We start from the raw sequence: 16,902 nt of genomic DNA, 5'->3' as shown, positions 1-16,902 counted from the left end.
TCATGAAACAAAAACAATAAAACAAGCTTTCAAATAAATTAAAATCTTGAGCTTTATAATATTTATCAACAGTCTCTATATATTTTAGATTTAGACCACAACAGGAGATTTACATCATAGTTGCGCAACAAACAAATCTGCATCAACTTTGTGATGCTGCTGTATCATGTATCATGTGGACCAAAATCTCCGATCAATGTTTGTAGCACCTTGTTGAATCTATGCCACATCTATGCCGGTGAGTGTATCATTGATTTTTACCTACAGTTATGATTCTTATTTGAGTAATAATATCCTTTTTTTAAGCAAGTAACCAAAAACATATCGTAGAGAAAAAATATCTAATATCAAATATTTAATACACTGTACTACAAGGACACACTCTGATACAATATCCTTTCCATGAAAAAGGTTTAGCTGATACAATTTATACAATAAAGCAATTTGCATGGAGAACCCCACAGGACACTAAAATGCAGCTAAAGAGAAAATGTAGCCTGGCCAGCTACCATAAAAGTTTCCCTTCACCTGTGTTACATGAAAATTTCACAAAACCTGCATTAAACTATTATTATTATTATTATTATTATTATTATTATTATTATTATTATTATTATTATTATTATTACTAACGTATTTAGATTTTTGTAATATTGCTACTTAGAAAAAAAGACTACATTGTCGCCTACGAATGACGACATCCCGTGACATAACTGTCAGGCAACATGGCGGCGTCCGTGAGGTTGCTTGTCCGTCAAGCGATCCGACTTTCTCACAGAAACATCACCGTTACAGCCGCCGGGGTTTCTGCTCGGCCGTCCTGTCGATGTTTTAGCGAATCAGCCGAAGAAAGAAGTACGCATTTTGGTTTTGAGACCGTGTCGGAAGCAGAGAAGGCGAAAAGAGGTGAGCGACTGTGGAGCCAGTCTTCATATAAAAATCTCTCCATTTAATAGTTCGTTGCCTCTCTAGACATGTACAGACTTTGAAGCACGCGATATGAGGTCATTTTAGAGTCGTGAGGAACTGCTAGACAATTCGGCTAACCATTTATGTCTGAGGCAACATTCAGTGAACTTCTAAGTGTTTAAAGTGCGATGCCGTCAACTTTATTTATGATTATTTTCATAGTGACACCTTTAATATCCCACAGCATCCTGTCATACCAGCCCATATACATTTCCTCCTTCATAACATTCATGAAGCTTCCCTGTGGTCTTCCTCTTGTCCTCCTGCCTGGGTGCTCCATATTTAACATCTTATACCCAGTATATTCACATTCATCATATTTCACATGTGCAGACATGGGATGTCTGCACATGTGAAACCATCCCAACCCTACCTACCTCTATAACTCTCCAAAATTCCAAAAAGTCTCCCAAACTTTTGACCTGGGCTGACTTAGCAGAGCAATTTTATCACAGTCAACTGGAACTAACCTAAAAACTGAAACTAGATGTGAAAACAAACTAAACTTTAAAAAAATGTAGAGGTAATGGCCTTAGTTTTAGTGTCTGTTAGTTTGGTAACTTGGCCTGCTAGTCACCGAAAGACATGTTTATTGAGATGTCTACAATACTATGACACACTATGAGTTTGTCATAAGTTTTTATTGTAATATCTGCACTAATTTTCCTAAATCTTGCCTCTAATACATGCCTTTAATACAATAATAATTAAAGGACTAAAACTAACACTAACAACTAAATTAAAACTAAACATTTATTAAAATAAATAAATAAATAAAAACTAGACCTGAAACAAGGAAATCCACTTTGGAAAATAACTAAACTAAACTGAATTTAAAAACTAAAAGTTCAATGAAGAAAAAATCTAATTAGAAAATACAAAACTAACTATAACAACTCTGTAGCAGTCAGTAATTCCTGACTCCTTGTGCATTAGCTTGCCATATTATTGAGGGTAAAAATAAAAAATACACAAAATGACCTTCAATTCAATTCAATTTTATTTATATAGCACCAAATCACAACAAAAGTCGCCTCAAGGCGCTTTATATTGTACAGTAGATCGCACAATAATAGATACAGAGAAAAGGAAAGTTTTAATCCTAATCTTAAAAGTAGAGATAGTGTCTGTCTCCCGAATCCAAACTGGAAGCTGGTTCCACAGAAGAGGGGCCTGAAAACTGAAGGCTCTGCCTCCCATTCTACTTTTAAATACTCTAGGAACAACAAGTAAGCCTGCAGAGCGAGAGCGAAGTGCTCTAATAGGGTGATATGGTACTACAAGGTCATTAAGATAAGATGGGACCTGATTATTTAAGACCTTGTATGTGAGGAGGTGGATTTTGAATTCAATTCTGGATTTAACAGGGAGCCAATGAAGGGAAGCCAAAACAGGAGAAATCTGCTCTCTCTTTCTAGTCGCTGTCAGGACTCTTGCAGCAAACCTTGAAGTGAAGGAGGAACTCACTCACATTGAGCTGCTACATTAAAACGAATAACTGTGATACACATACGCACTAACGCTCTGCTTTCTAAACTTTTTGGGGATATTCTTTTATTTCATTTGCACAGATTACTGATATTTCATATATGGACTATTTTGCATTGTATCACTAAACCACTGTATCATGTCATATTTGATGTCCAGGGTAGCTATGATAATATTATAGGTTACATCATAAATCCTACCCCTATTCTATACCTCTTTCTTATTGTTTTTTTTTCTTTTTCAGTATATAAAGTTTTTGAGAATGTGGCACAGAAGTATGACATAATGAATGATGCCATGAGTTTGGGGATTCATCGACTGTGGAAGGACATGCTGCTGCATGCGATGCATCCGCAGCCTGGTGCTCGGCTCCTGGACGTGGCGGGTGGAACAGGTAAAACCGTTTGTGTGCGCTTCTGCGAAACATCAAACTGAAACATCTACTGGCAATACACATCTGTATTCCCTGTGATGATCTTCAGGTGACATTTCTTTCCGTTTCCTGGAGTACGTTCGCTCTCAGCGGGAGCGGCAACAGAGGCGGGCGGTACGCTTCGGCCAGACGCTGTCATTGCAGGACATTTCCAACAGCTACTCCACGATAGAGACGGACGGGCCCCGGGAGTCAACGGCTGTTGTCTGTGACATCAACAAAGAGATGCTCAAAGTGGGAAAGGAGAAGGCTGAGAGCTTGGGCATCACTGCTGGTAATCTTCTAAATGCAAAACTGCTTCAAGTGTCTTCAAGCTGGATACTCGGTCCCTGTGATTCTGTGCATGTACAGATCTCATCAGTAATAGGAGAACTAACCATTCAGAATCAAAAGGTTAATGTGGAAAATACTGTTTTTTAATTTAAGATGTGCAAAAGTGTCACTAATATGTCTATAACATATTGTCATCAGCCTGGAGATAATACTTGAAATGCCTACAGTCTGTGAGATTTCAGAAATGGCTCTTGTAGAAATGAGGTTTGGTGCACAGTTTCCAAAGGTCATACCTTCTGATTCATTGGGTCTGATGCATAGCAGCAGTTCCTCAAATATTCATTCAAATGTGGTCCTGGTAATAGCTAAAATAGTAGATCACATATACAGATGAAGTTTTTGCTACCACAGCTCAATGAGATTTTCTCCTTTCTTGAAATCAGAAATGTCTGTTTGGGTTTGTTCTTCTCCGCAGTGATGCCAGTATTGAGTTGATCGTTGTGGTAGTTAAGCAAAAGTTTTGTTTGTGGATCTGTGGAGCCCAATATAGGACAGATTCTATGCAATTCCACCAAAAAAAGACTGATGCCAGTGCCAAAATGTTTACCACTGCTGTGGTCCAAAATTGAACCTGGAGTTGTTAGTGGCTTTTGAGCTAAGTCACAATTAAAAAAACAAACAAAAAAAATATCAATGATTCAGAGATTCTCTTCATCATTTCCTTCCCACAGAAATTCCCCTACCTTCTGCTTGTAACTCTACATAATAATCGGTTCTCAAACCTGTCAAAATATCGTCTGGTTCTCAAAAGAAACCATGCAGAACTGGTAGAGCACCAGCAGTGACACTGTATTATGGGAAAAAGGAGTTGTTCGAGAACGCTATCCAATCATTATACGTGTTTAATTGCATGTTCCGATGCAAGGTGGTGATTCCTGAGATATTTATCCCACCTGCATCCTCTCTGGAGCCGGAACAGTTGAACACATCGTACAGACCAAACTTCTGCATCATACTGGTTGGTTTGTTACAAAAGGCAACTCGCTGTTACGTACAACTGCGTTTTGGAGCATTTCCTTCACGTTGGTCGTCTTTCTTGTGGGACAGCCACAATTGCAGTGTATACCTGGCTTACGTCAGTGGAAAAAAGTTATTTGATTGCGAAATCTTGACAACAATGTCAACCTGACACCAGAGCGGAGGAGACGTATGCACGGAAATGCGTTTAAAGAAAAAAACCTGCGTTCACTGATATCAGATATAAGCATCCAGCTTTAGTGGTGGAAACACTGCAACTTGACTGTAAACACTTTTAGATCAAGTAAAACAAAATGTAAATTAAATTTGTGCCACTATTCAGCTTGAAACATTCTGCAAGTCATGGTGGTGGGAACGACACACAGGATACAGGAGATGCAAACAGTTTAATTATAAGTGTGGGAGATTTCTGTTCAGCCATGCATGACCCGAACAGATACACTGTAATTATGGCGGAGCTATTGGCATAAACTGTCACGAGGAATTGCAAACTGCCAATAACCCACAGAATTCATGCTTGTTTGCGTTTTCCTTTGTATCAGGTCTATCATGGGTGGTTGGCGACGCAGAGGAACTGCCCTTTGATGACGACCAGTTCGATATATACACCATCGCCTTCGGCATTCGAAACGTTACTCATATAGATCAGGTAAGTTACTTTTAACGGTCTTTTTATTTTCTGTTGCCAGTTAAATTTTATTTTTTACTAATTTATTCTCAGTTTAAATAAGAGATGAATCCAGCAGCTGTGTTTTTAGAGTAACATTTTTTTGTGTCCTTTGACATTAAATTAATAACTGGCTGTTTCAGGCACTGCAGGAGGCTCTGCGGGTCCTGAAACCTGGCGGCAGGTTTATGTGCTTAGAGTTCAGCAAAGTGACAAATCCCCTGTTAGCAAGGTGAGGAGGAGATGATGGCCTTGAGTGCATATGTAATATAAATCAATACTGTAAAAAATAGTCTTGCTGAAATGTTCATTTTCTCTATAAGAGATGCTTTTATGGTTTTATAAGTTTATATAATGTGATGAATATTGCTTAATTACAAGTCAGTTGACTTTTTCTGAAACTGCAGATGTAACAGACTAAATGAGCTCTTGCTGCCCTCTTCTGGTTCTCTTTAAGATAGTATGCATGCACTTAAGTAGAAATGGAGTTTTGGGATATTTAAAAAGAAGTTGAGAATCATCAGCTGATCATTGATCAGTTTGACTTGCAGACTGTTGACTTAAAGTTCAACAGATTTCAACACAAAGTGAAATGAGGCACTAGAACTGTGATTGCATGTGATTTAGAGGTTTTAGTTTATTGAAAAGTATAAATACATGATATTCACAAATGAACTCTGGAAAATCATATAAATCAAGAGTAAAGGATAATGTTTATTAAACATCTGTGAAATAAATCTGGTCAAGTAACAGCAAGTAGCAGAGGGGTTTGTTAATCACACACACACACACACACACACACACACACACACACACACACACACACACACACACACACACACACACACACACACACACACACACACACACACACACAATCACCCCTGCCCACCTGAGTAGCCCTCATCTCCCAGGCCACTCATGCATGGACTCTACTCAAACCAAGTCCTTGCACTACTTCCAATGATAGATACCCTGACTGCCATTAGGTATCAGGATTAAACGAGTGTCAGACCTCACACTGTTGCAGTGGGTCCTGGCTCCCCCCTGGTGACGAAAAAGCTCAGTCTCATATGGCGAGAGTATCGAGGCAGTTCCTGGAGGAAGTGATACTATTGAGTAGAGATGGACCGATCCGATATTACGTATCGGTATCGGTCCGATACTGACCTAAATTACTGGATCGGATATCGGAGAAAAATAAAAAATGTAATCCGATCCATTAAATATCACGAAAGCACCTCACAAAACTTGCAACACGCCGTAACTCACCTCAGAACGTTAGCACGTCGGAGCAGTATGCATCACGTGATAGAGCAGCTGTGGCATGCGGGACCTGTCGGTGGTCTGGATAGCATTTGGAGCTTCGCTAGCAACCTGGCATTTCATCTCCGACAAAGTTATCCCCGAGAGAAGTAAAGCAAGTGTGTAAGTCCATCTCTGAATGTTTGTAAAGCATTCCCACGTTAAGCTTAACGAGCGACTGCCTCTCGCTCTCCGGCTGCTACTTCAATCGTGAAACTGCTTAAATGATCAGCTGATTGGCTTTTCTGTCGTGAGTCTCTCTTGTTTGTTTTTGGTCCACTTTGCGCCAGAAAGAGCAAACCAGCGGCTGAACAACAGCAGCACGTTTAAGCTTGATAAGCTGTTGTTACAATTTATTTAATATTACTTTCTACACCAGGATCTTTTTCTACGTAGCTGACGGCTGGTAACTGTGCAGGGGCGGATCTAGCAAAGTTTAGCCAGGGGGGCCGATAGGGCATTAACTGGGAAAAGGGGGCACAAAGACATACTTTTCTTTCTTATTCTCATTTAAAATGTCTAGCTTTTAATAAATAATTATCTGACACCCAAAGTTTTAATTTGATGTAAAATGAATAGAAGTCAATTACTGTATATAGTGACTATTAAGTCTAATATATATACCCTAGTAAGCTATAGTACATTTTCCTTTGGGAAGGTACCATCTGTGCAGTCTGCAATTTTGTTGAAGAAAGATGTTGAATCTATTTAATATTTCTTGAAAAATAATTGATTTCTGTGCATTTTTTTTCACACTGCATCAAATTAAGGTTGATTACGTTGATTAAGCATCATGAGGTGGAGCGTGAGGGGTGGTTCCCTATTTTTTATTTATTTATTTTTGTTGTTGCTGGGAGTTGGAACCCTATTAGTTAGGTTGCTTAATATTTACGCTAAGTACTCTTTAAAATACCAGAATAGGGAGGATGGTGTAGGTCTAAGTTTATTAGATTGATCAGTATTGCTGAACTATGAAATATTTTTTTTGTATACAGGTATAACAGAATAGCTTTAGTGTAGTTGTTGTTTTAAACTTGAGTATGAACTTGCAGACTTGCAAAATGCAGCAAGATATTTTAAAAAACAGTTTTGTTGATTAAAAAAACACTATATCGGATTCATATCGGTATCGGCAGATATCCAAATTTATGATATCGGTATCGGTATCGGACATAAAAAAGTGGTATCGTGCCATCTCTACTATTGAGTAGCCCCATGCTTACCTGACATGATTTGGTGCATCCAATTCTGTCAGGCTGCACCTCAGACTGTCCAGGAGCTCAGTGAAATGTGTAATTATGGGAGTTATTTGAGACTAACACTGGGTTCTAGTTCTGAGAGATTCCCGTTTTCTTTTTCAGGCTTTATGATGCGTACAGTTTCCAGATAATCCCAGTGTTGGGAGAGGTTATTGCTGGAGACTGGAAGTCTTATCAGTATTTAGTAGAGAGCATCCGCAAGTTCCCCAGCCAGGTAAGGCAGATTTATGGTCTGTATCTTATTTCTGTCATTGCTGCGCTTACTTTGATTACAGTTCTGAATTTCAAGTTCCCTTCTTAGATCTTTCATTCACATAATTTTTTCTGAAAGAGAGATTTGATTCATGATAAATGGCGTGAATTTGTTTATCTGAGTACTCGATTGTACTGGCACTGTTTGTCACATTTCTAAACCCTCTTTTAGTCTAAGAAAAAATTGACAGCATTTAAATGAGGTTACAGTGTCTTTAGTGCACATCAACTGATTGGATCTATATGCACAGTCACAGTATTAAACATCCACTCTGGAAAAGAAACAGCTGAAGCTTGTTATGTATTCACACTGTACTGCTGTGTGCATGTCTGTCACTTTGTGGATTCACTGTTAGTCATTGGTCCCCTTGTTCTTTTTCCTCTGCAGGAGGAGTTCAAATCCATGATTGAAGATGCAGGTTTCTATTGTGTGCAATACTACAATTTCACAGGTGGAGTTGTGGCTCTTCACTCTGGTTTCAAGCTGTGAGATGCACTCCGAATGCCTTCTGTAAAATATCGAATAAGTAAAGTCAGTTTCAGGCGTCTCTGCAGTATGACTGTACAGATTTTTCAGACTTGAGTTTTCTAGCTTGAGGCTTCCATCTGCTCATTGCAGAATGACCAAAGGTCAGAGAACATTTATGAAATCCAGAGGAATTATTATGAAAACTGCTCTTAATAGATCTCACTGTATGTGTACTTGTACAAATGACAAGATGATTTTTTTTTTTGGTAATGTGTTTTGGTGATGAATAAAAGCTAAAAAAGCTAATCATAATATCCAAATGGATTATTACCAAAGCTGCAAAAGGCACATTAATTACTCCTTATAATGAAGCTCTTAGAATTTAAACCACTGACTTTTTGCACAAAATAAGAAAACATTAATATAGAGTGCACATGATGAAAAGCAGGACACCACAACATTAGTTACTTGAATAAAACTGTATATTTTACATATCTTTATACACTTTAATTACAAAACTGTATGGTACTAAAGTTTTAAAATCAGTTTTTTGGTCAGAGAAGATTTAATCGTCTTTTGTGCAATTACCATGTATATACAAAGTCTCATGTTAGTGATTTTCCTCAAAATAAAAAGCAACTCAAATGTTCATACACTCGGAACATAAGACATGGCTTAAAGATAAATATATTAGTAAATAAATATTCAGAGAACATATTTCCATTTATGAAATGTGTTTGCTATACAGGTACAGAAATATACAGATTGATTTCTAGCCTTTTTTTTTTTTTTAAACATTTGTAATAGTAATGACAGAAAATAATTATATTCTTAAAAAATATTAATTTTTGTACACATTTTTTAATCTTAAGTGCTAGAAACAATAACAAAAACAAAAAAACTTAAATAGTGACTCAAGTACCCCAAAATGTTATATTTGCAGTAGGTACATATCTCTATGCAAAAGGCAAGATTAGATTCTCACTTGATTACAGCACTGGGTTAACTTATAAATAGGGTTATTTCAGGTTTTCCTCTGTGTAGAGAATGTGTATATTTCATAGAAACAGTATTAAAAACAGTCTGCAGGACAAACAGAAAGGCATGAATGACAAGCAATGATATCGCAAGTATGTATTATGCACAGCACGATTCAAACGGATACACTGCGGTACTTATAACTGCATCATTCAAAAAGAAAAGTCACAGTACAAATAAGGAACCCTTTTAAAAGATGAGTCTTTTCCAGCTACTTTCCTTTGGCCTTTTGATACATGCTAGAACCTTTAAAGATATTTAATAGAGCATGTTTCATTGTGGAAATCGGGTAAGTGACAAAAAAAATACACTTTTAAGGGCTTCCAAACATTAAGTAGAGTGCTACACTCTATGTTTGAATCTATTGACCCCGAGACACTCGCTCTGGTCTGAAGTTTAACGAAAACCTGTGCAGTGTCTAGATATTGCTACAAATAGCTTCCCAGCCCAGCATAAGGCTTGCCACGTTGCTCTGGCATCTCTCATACAGGTAGGCCACAACTGGACAGAAATGCAATGCATAAAACAAATTCTGTGTATTGACCAGTGTCAGCCTTGCATTCACATTTCTATGCAATTTTCTGTAGTTATACATAGCTTTTTTTTTTTCTCCATGGAGAAATGAGTGGGTCACAAATACCTAGAAAGACCCATTTCCCTGCTTGAAAACAGTTTAAAATAAAACAATCATGTCTTTCTGTTTTGGTATTGGTAGCTAAGTCCATAAAATCTACTTGACTTGGTGGATGAAGCTTTAAAGGCAGTGGTCATGTGCACAAATATGCAAAATGTATATGTAGATGCGGATAGTGTACTTATGTGTAAAAAAAAAAAAAATCAGATTTCTAGAGCTGGCACATAAAAACAAAACTGAGTTGAGATTTTATTAAAAACTGGGCCCAGATTGCAAACCCTTCATGGCAGCAGGAAGTCTTCAAATAGATGCCAATACCAACCCAATTGAATTTTCAGTTAACAACCTCCATCCATGTGTGTAGTATCATTTGTGGCCACAGGAATGAACTTAATACTAATATATATATATGTATGTATATATATATATATATATATATATACATACATATATATACATACATATATATACATACATATATACACATATACATATATATATATATATATATATATATATATATATATATATATATGAATGACAGGCCATTTCAGTAGAAATCCACACAATCTAAGATGATAACATTCAGTGCTCAGAGAGCAAGGCTAGAACAAGGCAACTGAGGGTTTCAATGATTGACTGACACGGTACCACATACATTGTCCCATTCTTTCAGGACTCAGGTTCATATGCCCAAACCTCCCTCATATGTTGAAGTACTGCTTCCCAGTACAGTGGGGCTTGCAGAGAGCTGAGGGTGAAACAAAGCCCTGGTCTCCTCCTCTTGAAGGTATGGGTGACCTCTAAACTGTCCTGAGGTGAAGTACCTGTCCGTGGGCTCACGCTGCTCCCCTGTCCGCAACTCCGTCTCCACTGTGACACTGACTGGTAATAAACTGCTCTGGGTCTCTGCCCCTGTACCCGATTCACAATCTGTGTCCTCAGGAATAATGGGTATTCTCTGGTTGAGTTCGCAGCAGCCCTGTCCTGAGCAGGCCTCTGAGTCTGCGTGTGCATACTGCACATTAACAGCGTAGTCCTCAGTATAACGCCCTGCTGTGGCCCTGTGGACCTTCATCTCTTTGTAGAAGCAGCAAGGCAGCCCTTCATAGCTCACCTGCTCAGAGGAAGGGCACAATTGCTCAGAGGCAAAGTAGTTCTTGGAGGTTGACCCCTGGAAGTCCATTTCCCTGTGACAGCGTTCGGAGGCAAGACGCCCTGCTTGGTCCAAGTCCTGCCCTTTGCACTCAACATTGGGCGGAAGCACCTCAAAACAGCAGCTACAGGCTGCGGCCCCGAGCTCCCCCGACTCCTCTTGTGCCCCCTGTCCCCTGTCACCTCCGGCAGCCTCTGAAGCCCCGGCTGAGGTAGTACTATTTTTGCTGTTCTCCCTGGGTTCCAGTGATGAGCGACTGCTATAGTTGGGCTCCAAACTGCAGTTGGAGAGATGGTCCCCCGTGTTATATCCTGAAGCTCCAGCTGGGAGCTGGAGGCAGTCATGTCCCAAGGGTGCAGGGGAAGATGAGTCCTCAGCTGAAACTGTGTTGCAAGCCGTAGCTCCCGCTTCCCCCCCGGAGCCCCGACACGGACTCTTGCTCCGGTAAACGTAAGGATCGTAGTCGCTGCTCAGTGAGCTGCGGAAAGTAGAGCAGCTACCGTAGACCCCCTGGTTGCTGACTTCAGTACAGTCCAACATGGAGTCACTGGAGGAACAATGGCACTGGCCAGAGCTGCTGCTGCTGCTATCACTGCCAGGACAGTCAGCGAGGTAGCCGCTGCACACTGAGCGGTGCCCGTGATAGCAGCTAAGGCCAGAAGTGCTGCCATTATCAGCTATCCTTGAAGAAGACGCAGGTGCCATGTGTACCACCGTGGGGTACAACAGCCCTTGCTGAAAAGCCCTGCTGTGGTGGCTCTTGTGGACCCCTCCTCCACCAAGCTGCCCTGGCACAGCAGATCCTTGGCCACCATCAGGAGGTTGAGGGAAAGTCAGCCCCTGAAAGTAGTAGTGCTGGTACATGGTTTCATACTGCGAAAAACAGGCTGCCCGGGAGAAGTTGCGATTATGGATTTTGGGTCTTTTAAACGTAACATGATGAGGCTGTGAAGGGTAAGCAGGGGGTCCACGGTGCTCTAATCCACAGTGGTGAGGGTTGATTGAATGCTCCAGGAGAGTGGGGTGGTAGCTCCGGAGAAAGGCCGACGTCGATTGGGGTGGGTACAGACCTTGGGGATCTGGGTGCTGGTCCACAGTGAGCACCGTGATTGGGTTGCCATGCGGGTCCATGCTGGTTCTAGTTGGGTAAGCTGTCACCTGACCAGCACGGTGCACCCTTCCCGGGTAATGAACTGGCAGGACCACTCGTTGCCTGCCATGGACTGGATTGCCGGGGTCCATGCATGCTGGTCCTGGATTTCCCTTCTTTTGCTCTGTGATGACAAATAAAACAACATTAAGAAACATTTCTAAAAGGGACCCTCAGCATAACCAGAGGTTGAACATCAACTCACCAATGATGTTGTGTCTGCAGTGGGGACAGGTGTGATGTTGGAGCAGCCAGGGGTCGACACATTTCTTATGAAATCTGTGGGCACAAGGGATAACCCGCAGCTCCTGCAGGAGAAAATAAAAAATTCAGCAGTTAATCTTCATGCACTGTCAAAGCACCAACAGCAGCAAATACAGCAATGAAATATATCAAACGCATGCTCTTATTTTTAATTACGCTGATATAATCTTTTTAAATCTCATAATACTGTCCGATAAATAATTCATTCTAGAAATATTTTAAAAAACATTCAATATATCTGGTTTATGTCAGTGGTTAAAAAAAAATCAAATGATTAATGTAAAAAATAAATAAATAAAATTAAAAAAAATCAAACACCCAAACAAGTCATTTAGTTTTTGGGGGGTTTTCTTAAACCCAGTTAAGACATTTTCAACATTTTCAAGCCAATTAATTTCTTACCAATAAGTCATTCATATGTATATTGCATTAAAGGAGTCCTAATATCTTGATGCATGCTCATGTTCGTACTTTCCAACGGAGAAATGTTTTTGGTCTCCACAAAGAAAGAAAGTCACATGGAACAGTGACGAAACGTTTCTCCGACAGAAAACATCCTGATGAGCAGAATCAGCTTTCAGGGGTTTCAAGCTCCATATGTCCATCCTTGGTTACTAAAAGAGTGACTGCAGTATAAAAAGATTTCCTCATTTTATCTTATACTCGGCTGTGATGCAGGAAACAAGCCATTTATTTCCATTTACCCACCCTTTAAGCCAGCGTTCCCCTGATTCCTTTAATACAGCTATCATCTAATTGGCTGCTGCTTGCAAACAAAAGATTTGAACGGCAGGTGGGTGGGGGCGTTGTATTTATAGCTCTGTCCCTAAGATGACCATATTAGCGATAAACCCATCCTCTCTGACATCATACAAAGCCTAGAGACAACTTGCACATACTCTGATAACATTATTTGAAACTTCCCATGTATCCAACAGGTCTCCTTTAAAAACACATTTTATATGTATTATTTCATAGTTGCAGTTGTATTATATATGCAGAAAAGTTTAAGAAAGTGTGAATTAATGTGAACTTAAGAGAAGCCTGGTGTCCAGAAGGTGGCAGCAAAGCTACACTGAACTGTTATCGGTTGATCGTGAGTCTAATTGACTTTTTAAAACTAACTTGACATCATGGGACAAACACAATACTCACACCACAGTAAAATGCAACTTTAATGCTCAATGAAGCCACGTTTTCAAACAAAGCAGGCTTTTACTCATACACCATTAAATATGATAATTTTCCATTTGAAGAATTCCAAAGTATTAAACTAGGAGCACTGGTTTTCCAGCGACAACTCTTTCACTGCCACAAATACTTTACTGTGTGGCTTAATATGACTCATCTTTAGGCTCTTTTGTTGCTTGGTTCACTGCTCAAAAACAGCTTTGATGCCATTCAGTCTTTTATATCGCCACTTCCTCTGTGCAATCCTGGCGCCATGCTTTGTTCTGTTTTCTTCTCCTCCTTACCGAAGACACACATAACCACAAACTCTCGCGCACACACACACACACCACTACGTCCCTTCTGGGCACTGGGGTTTGTCCCCCCATCATCGTTGAATGAGGATGAGCAATGCTCTTACTGTAAATCTACAAAGATTAGGATACATAATTTGACAATGACTCCTTGAAGGATTAAAGAAGGCCACAATGCGAAAACAGGAAGCCTAATCACAATCCAGTGCACTCTGGGTACCCTTATCTCTCCAGGTGCTCTGAAAGACTGAGCTAAACATCTAAAAAGGTAGCGGAAAGCGTGTCACTAAAGATCGCAGGACTGCGGTCCCCAAGCACATCAGGGGGACTTCCATTCCATTGTCCATAAAAACTGCATTATGTTTCATGTCAACAGAATATGCAATGAAAATAAAACAAACGAGGCGGGTGGATGACCGCTTTAGCACGACCAGAGTTAAGCATTCTGACTCCCATATGGTTCACTTATGCCTGCGTGAACCTTGAAGCGTTTAAAAGCATCCATCTCAATGCAGATGTTTTACATTAGTCCTGCGTTTGTGTTGAACTTTTCGGTGTTTTGCAAAGTGTCACTCAAACTGTTAGTCTGGACTGCATTATTATGCATTTTGCTTTAACAGTTTGAAATATTCTCATTTAAAAAAAAATCTGATTTAAAGAAACAAAACGTGTCGGCAGTTATCAAATAAAAGTGCTTTGCTTTGTTACAAGCAGACAACATTCAGCACAGTCTTTCCTAATCCAGCTTTGCTTTATTTTCTTCCCTTTCATCCATGGTCATCTTTTTATTTGTGCAGATTTATAACATTTTGCTCAGTTTTATTATCAATTTCTCAGTTTTAAAAGACATTGGGGCGACCGTGGCACTGGGGGTTGGGAAGCGCATGTGTAACCGGAAGGTCGCCAGGTTCGATCCCCGGGCTCTCTGTCCTGGTCGTTGTGTCCTTGGGCAAGACACTTTACCCTACTGCCTACTGGTGTTGAGAGGGGCCAGAGGGGCCGATGGCGCAATATGGCAGCCTCGCTTCTGTCAGTCTGCCCCAGGGCAGCTGTGGCTACAACCGTAACTTGCCTCCACCAGTGTGTGAATGTGAGAGTGAATGAATAGTGGTATTGTAAAGCGCTTTGGGTGCCTTGAAAAGTGCTATATAAATCCAATCCATTATTATTATTAAACAGTGCTACACGCAAAGAAAGTTTGATTGATTGATAATATGGTCTGTCACGAAGGCGGCCTAAAAAAAAAAAAAACAACCTATGTGAAGCTTCAGAGAAGTGAAATAACTCCTTCATCCCTTCCAGATTTCAGGGTACCCCAGGTAAAAAACTCTTCTTACCTCACCATCGATGTACTTCTCCAGACAAATGGCACAGTCAGAGGTGGAGCTGCTGCTCAGCGAATCAGAGGCTCCGCAGCTGCTCTCGCGCTGTCCCTTGCCTTTGGCCTTGAACTTTCTTGTCTCCATCTTTTCCAGAGCCTGGATGGCCATTCTGTTCATCGAGCTCTGTGGAGAGGAGGGTGTGGCACAGTGTCAGAGGGGGTAGCAGCACATTTGAGACCAACATCTGACTTTTGCACGACCTTTCGAAGCAAAGTTGACATAAAAGCTGAGATGAGCGATTTCAAAAGAAATTCCATTAAAGTGTCTACACATTACTGTTGGCAAGTGTGCGTTTTGGGGGGCTGACATCATGATTTAACACTTCTCCCTCTGACACAGTGCATCATTTTGCAATATTTCACTGATGCATGAGCATCTTTCTGGTTTTAATTCCCTGTCCTCGTTTCATCTTTTAATTTGCTTTGCGTCGCCTTAAAATTGTTACTTATTAGGAAATGTTGACTGATAAGTCGGCATGTACAGAACTGCCTACTAGGATTAAACTAAATGACTCGTGTGGAGCAGACATTGTGATTTATAGTACTGAGTGCCTAAACTGATGGGGCATCACTTGTTTACAAGACACGGTTATTTATGCTCTGGCTTAACTAAATCACGTCTCCACAGGGTATTATCCCAGGTCACAACCCACACCCTGATTAGCAAGAGAGCAATGAATTTGGGATGAAAGGAATTCCCATCACAGGGTTAACAAACAGAAAACACGAGGACTTTAAAAGTTCAGGATTTTCCGTCTGTTAATTAACTCGAGTCGCGCGAGGACGATCCCTTGAGGAATCCTTCATTAAAACCAAAAAAGTAACGTAATGGATTTACAGTTACTGTTTAAGCAATATTTACACCACAAGCAGTTCATTAATTCTTCACATTTTGAGAAGGAAATGGTTGTTACGTGTGATAAATCCGCCCTCGGTGTGAGGCGAGTTCACTTAATTAACCACCAAACGAAGTCACGACCACGTCGACAGGTTTTACGCGCCGTCATGACATCTCTGTACGCTTGGCTCCTCCAGCCAGCCTCGCATCAGCATTAACTGAATGCTAATCCTGATTCATGCACCCGACGTAAGCCTCCACCGAGAGCTTTTTGTCGGCACAGAAGGGGAATCAATCAGCGGCAGAGCTACTGTCGCCTGACGCAACGCCTCCAACTCCCACTAAAGTCGTGCTGACTGGAAAAACAAGGCACGGCGTTGTATATCTGGGTGTGTTTTCAGCACGACGCTGGCATACGTTTGGTTGTGACACACACAGACTGGCATATTATGAAACAGTTTCTCAAGTTATTTGAGCTCCTCACTAACCTGGCTTCTTCTCTGCTTCAGTTTGATCTTGATGAGCAAAATGAGGCAAACCAACGACACCACCACGAAGAAGGCCAGAAAGATGCCCATGTCAAAATACTCTGTGGGCTGCTGTGGAAAAAGGAAAGCAACAGAAACACATGCGTCTCGTTAAAAGGGTTATTTCATCGTATAAAGACTTGCATTTAAAAGAAAGAAAATTCCATTTACTGGCATTTCGACATATTTGATTATAGTTTTTGTTACTTGCTCAGCAGACCAGAACACGCAAAGCTGTGACTCATTCGCCGCTCAATGCAAATAATATAAAATGCGA

At 40.4% G+C, this 16,902-nt stretch overlaps 2 protein-coding genes across 3 annotated transcripts in view; one reads left to right on the top strand and one right to left on the bottom strand.

The window, feature by feature from the left end:
- Positions 1 to 708: 708 nt before the first annotated feature.
- On the top strand, positions 709 to 8,459 carry coq5 (coenzyme Q5, methyltransferase). The gene is made up of 7 exons (XM_004566672.2): positions 709 to 906; positions 2,702 to 2,851; positions 2,940 to 3,164; positions 4,744 to 4,850; positions 5,012 to 5,100; positions 7,535 to 7,646; positions 8,073 to 8,459. The coding sequence occupies exons 1-7, from the start codon at positions 726 to 728 to the stop codon at positions 8,172 to 8,174; spliced, it is 966 nt and encodes a 321-aa protein (XP_004566729.1). The 5' UTR covers positions 709 to 725; the 3' UTR covers positions 8,175 to 8,459.
- A 1,872-nt stretch (positions 8,460 to 10,331) lies between these two features.
- Positions 10,332 to 16,902, bottom strand: part of znrf3 (zinc and ring finger 3) — a 65,067-nt gene continuing 58,496 nt past the window's right edge. The window contains exons 5-8 of one of the 2 annotated variants that reach the window (XM_004566673.4): positions 16,587 to 16,697; positions 15,217 to 15,384; positions 12,337 to 12,439; positions 10,332 to 12,255 (exon numbers count right to left, since the gene is read on the bottom strand). In XM_004566673.4, the coding sequence (XP_004566730.1) occupies positions 10,511 to 12,255; positions 12,337 to 12,439; positions 15,217 to 15,384; positions 16,587 to 16,697 (2,127 nt within the window). In that variant the 3' untranslated portion in view covers positions 10,332 to 10,510. The remainder of the gene's footprint in view (positions 12,256 to 12,336; positions 12,440 to 15,216; positions 15,385 to 16,586; positions 16,698 to 16,902) is intronic. The other variant, XM_004566674.5, reaches the window with a different exon arrangement.

This window comes from Maylandia zebra, linkage group LG12 (genome assembly GCF_041146795.1).
Source record: "Maylandia zebra isolate NMK-2024a linkage group LG12, Mzebra_GT3a, whole genome shotgun sequence".
NCBI classification, from domain to species: Eukaryota; Metazoa; Chordata; class Actinopteri; order Cichliformes; family Cichlidae; genus Maylandia; species Maylandia zebra.
Note: the sequence above shows the minus strand (reverse complement) of the source record. Positions and strands in the feature narration are given on the sequence as shown.

What these genes read in the sequence shown, in the direction of transcription:
- coq5 (XM_004566672.2), top strand. Translation starts at nt 726, where the DNA reads ATGGCGGCGTCCGTGAGGTTGCTTGTCCGTCAAGCGATCCGACTTTCT. An exon ending in GAGCTTGGGCATCACTGCTG is followed by an intron (nt 3,165 to 4,743) that starts GTAATCTTCTAA and finishes CCTTTGTATCAG; the next exon opens with GTCTATCATGGGTGGTTGGC. An exon ending in ACAAATCCCCTGTTAGCAAG is followed by an intron (nt 5,101 to 7,534) that starts GTGAGGAGGAGA and finishes TTTCTTTTTCAG; the next exon opens with GCTTTATGATGCGTACAGTT.